The sequence below is a fragment of the Hakea prostrata genome, chromosome 2 (genome assembly GCF_041222555.1).
Source record: "Hakea prostrata isolate BN-2017 chromosome 2, UWA_Hpros_2, whole genome shotgun sequence".
Lineage (NCBI taxonomy): Eukaryota > Viridiplantae > Streptophyta > Magnoliopsida > Proteales > Proteaceae > Hakea > Hakea prostrata.
In genome coordinates, this window is record NC_142601.1 from 57,260,273 (window position 1) to 57,264,394 (window position 4,122).

The 4,122-nt window shown below is 39.9% G+C and overlaps 1 protein-coding gene across 1 annotated transcript; it reads left to right on the plus strand.

Moving 5' to 3' along the window:
- Positions 1–761: 761 nt before the first annotated feature.
- LOC149025152 (uncharacterized) lies at positions 762–3,352 on the plus strand. Its single transcript, XM_089145373.1, has 2 exons — positions 762–904; positions 1,017–3,352. Exons 1-2 carry the CDS (start codon positions 820–822, stop codon positions 2,273–2,275), a joined length of 1,344 nt encoding a protein of 447 aa, XP_089001499.1. The 5' UTR covers positions 762–819; the 3' UTR covers positions 2,276–3,352.
- Positions 3,353–4,122: the final 770 nt, after the last annotated feature.

Consider the following 4,122-nt stretch of genomic DNA (forward strand, 5'->3'; position numbering starts at 1 on the left):
AATCAGGGGTTCTTTTGTAAATTTTATACAATTAAAAACTTAATAAAAAATATAACAAAAACCCACACACCCCGCGCCCGACACAGCGCCCGCAAAAAAAACCAAACCAACAAACAACGAGTAGTTGAACCAACAACGACAAAACCGCCCACATTAGAAAGAGATGAAGCACCAGCTGAGACACGACAAGCGCCAACGAACGACACCGGCAGAGGTCCGATGAAAGGAAACACAAACGACCAAGGACACGATGCCAGGGTCTCTCCCTCGACAGGGTTTCATATTTGGCCAAAATAACAAAACAACGTTTTTTTAAAAACCACCATAGATCAAAAACTGAAAGACAAATAATTGATCCTACCCATTTTTAAAACGATCTAGTCAGTCTCATCTTCAATGGAGATTCAGATGTAAGACATAGCCGATGCACCTCCTCTCCCACTGTCACCGTGTCCGACCCCCGATCCAGCTTGGATTAACCAGCTCGTATCCAACACGACAAGTAACGTTTCACATTTAAGATCTGAGGTCTGGGTTGAAAGAATAAGCGGGATTTCTTTTTGTAAATTTAAAAAATTAAAGACTCTTAATGTAAAAAGGAAGAAATTATATTTACCACTAAACCCTATGCTTTTAATTCCAACCGTTCGATTCATGTGGAAAAATCTGGAAAAATCTGGGGCGTCCGCTGCTGGCAGCAGCGGCAGCCACAAATAAAAATCCTAATCGGATCCCCTAAAAGCACAGATATCGCCGTTGAACTTCCTTTCCTTAGCCACCGTCCTTAAAGAGAAGAAGCAGCAGCAACATGGACAAAGAATGGTGTGTGGATGGACAATTGGTTACAAAATTGAATCCTTCCCCCACTCCTCAGGTTGGCCTTTATATCGCAGCTGCAACAATGGTATGCTTCTTTTGCATAACTTATGATTCAGTCTCTGGATTATTCCTTGAAAAGAAACCATTTTTGCCATGTAAATTGTTCACCTTGAACTCCTTCACCATTACCTTGCTAGGATTAGCCACCAAGATCTCAGGAGATCTAACCACACTAATGCCTAGAGCTGAGGATCAGCTCTCCAAGCTCACCAGCACTGCATTGATGTGCACCTCACTTGGGTTTTACATGCCCTCGCTGGGGACCCAGGGCACATCCGAGCGGTATGGTAACATGGCTGCATTGAGCGTGACAGTGATTACCATGGTTTTCAGGATCTGCAAGCAAATGGGTACTGGTGTGATCTTTGCCTTCAAGGCAGAACACATCATCATCATGGTTTGCATCTTACTATTGCTTTTGTCGATGTGGTCATCTGCTGTATCGGTTGAAGGCCTAATAGAGCTCTTGAGACATCATTTCAGATCATCTTTTGGAGAAGAAAATTATATAAACACCAAAGATGCAAAGGATCTTGAGGGATTGGAAAAGCTATTGGAGAAACTCCATCTACAAAACTATATAGGCAACGGTCAGATACTGTCGTGTGTATCTGTCAATCATCAAGCTTTTGGATTCCTTTGTGCCCTTTCTTCAGTAGTTGTCTTACAAGCCATGATAAGATCCATTGCCCTAAGAAATCTGATTTCATGTGGTACTGCTGTTTCTGCCTACAAATGGTCGATTCCCATGGTGATTGTTGCTCAATCTCTTACCATTGTAGTGGGGACTTTTTCCATCAGCTATAGATGGTTGTGTTTGGTCAGACACACTACCCTAAAAGATTGTATACATATGGACTTCATATTTAATCCAGGAATGGAATTAGTACATCTCATGGCAAAGCAATTACCAGCTCGGTTCCTCACCAAAAAAATCGCAAAAAACTTTCTAGTTGCCATAGGCTTCATCCTGTTCGTGCTCCTCCTAACCCCACTCCTGTTTGCTTTCGTCATTGGGCTCCCAATTTACATCCTAAAGGAATTCATCTACCCCCGTGGGCACACTGAGCATCATCAGGATCAACAAATTGAAGTCACCAAGATTTGTGCGTTTTGGTCTGAGTATTTTGGGGAATCTTTTGGTAGTAGGATAACAAAAATGGCCTCGGAAGACCTTAGGAAGTGGAGAACCAAGAGAGACAGCACAAACGTTCCTCTCAGCCAATTAATGTCTAAATGGCCTGTTTCTTGTAGATCAGAATGTGCCCTCGTAACAAAATTACATGTGAGAGGGAAGAGTTATGTGAAAACAAGGGTAGAACCGATCAGGGATCTGGTCTTTCACTTTGCACCTTTTGCTAAGTTGGAATACACATTTTCGTGCGTATCATTGTAACATTGTTGGCCCTTTCAAGAATGCTTGCGCAAGTCATGCCATCGTCCCGTATGGAATTTGTGACGCTCTGTTCTAAAGCCTTTGATGATTCATTTTTTGAAATTTTGTATTATGTTCACGTGAAGGCCTATCCGATACGAGACTCGCTCCCCTATCTAATGAAGGGGAGGTTAATAAAGGAACTGTGGTTGCATTGGGAAAATCCCACCCATTGGTTTCAATCTATGATCTCGGATGCATTCCGGGACTGCTCATGGAAGAACTCTGAGGAATCCAAAATAGACTCGCCTCATATCGCTACGGTTCTTGAACAAGCTACTACATTTCTCAATATTTCTTTTAATAGAAGATACGCTGGTTTCCCTTATACATATTCTCAGATGCTGGTTGATATGATGAAGAGTTGGATTTTACTTGAACTAGAAATCATTATGGAATTCATTAAAGACGAGGAGTTCAACTCAGGTAAGGGTCTGTTCGATTTCTTGGAAAAGTTATTTGTTCAGATGCTCTATCTTATCCTCTCCAACCTCCCAATTGCCATACTGACTGAGATTGATGACATGGGTACAACAAAAATGGGTGAAGAAAGACTGAGAAAAGCCTTGAAGTTCTGTTCTGAACTTAAACTGTTAGGTGAAAACTTCAAATGGTCATTGCCAGCTCAATCTGGTCTCGAAGGTTCCAAAACTTCTCTTCAAGTCGGCCCTAGTCAAACTAGTAGCACTGCTATATATGTATAGTTGTTACTCCCTGACTGTGGTTTCACAAGTGGAGGCTATGGTTTCAAATGCTGTTGATGGAATTGTTGTCGATGATGATGATACTTCCCTTCATGTTGCTGCTACACAACAAGAAGACTATGGTGATACAATTAGAGTGGTTGGATCTGATGAAGTTGTTTGAATGGCAATTATAGTGTTTAATGCTTAGTTTCTCTTTTATTGGTATTATGTTGTGTATGTTTTTAAAGATCTTGGAAGGCAAGAATTCATGCAGTCAATCCTATTTAATTGGGACAAGACTTTGTGTTGTTGTTATTGTATTCTGTCTTTTTTAAACAGTAGTTTCTAATAATGAGTCATTTTCTTTTTATAAATAAAGAATTCATTAATCATAAAAAGAAAGGGAACCAAGAACAAAGCCCAAAGCAGAAGCAAAGCAAAGAGAAAAGAACAGACACTAAGGCCAAGACCAAAGAACAAGAGCTAGTTTTTCCCCTCTTTTCTTCTTTTTTCTTCTTTGATGATTTAAGCTCCACGATAAAGTCTTCCTCGTTGTTTCTCCCACTACCCTGAAGCAAAGGAGAAGGTATATTGTTATCGGAAAGATTCCCCAGCCTGCTCGCAATTATTAACACTTGCATCATTAGAAGAGGATCAAAATTAGGCTTCAGAATCGCAATCAAAAAGAAGGAATTGATAGCTGTTGGATAAAGGGTTGGGAAATGAGAGGATCGGGTAGGGGAGTCAATTTTCAGCCCAAACCATTAAAACCAAATCGGCCCGTTATTGCCCGAGCCTTAATGGGTTGTGTTTGGATTGAGTGTGGCGGAGCCTGCACCAATCAACCCAAACCACAACCTGTTATAACCTGTTTTACAACTTGTTATATAATTTAACATTAAATATTGTTTGAATCATCATATCACCACTAAGTAGTTAGTATATAAACTATCACAAAAATTGAGCTTGAATTCAAAGATCAAATAGTCATTCAACTACTCATAAAAGACAATTAGAAGGATTAAGTATGAATGTCTAATTGAATGTGCAAAGTTTTTTTAAATTAAGTAAATATCTATCAAGTATGAAAATGTTGATTAAGTATGATTATATTTATTGAGA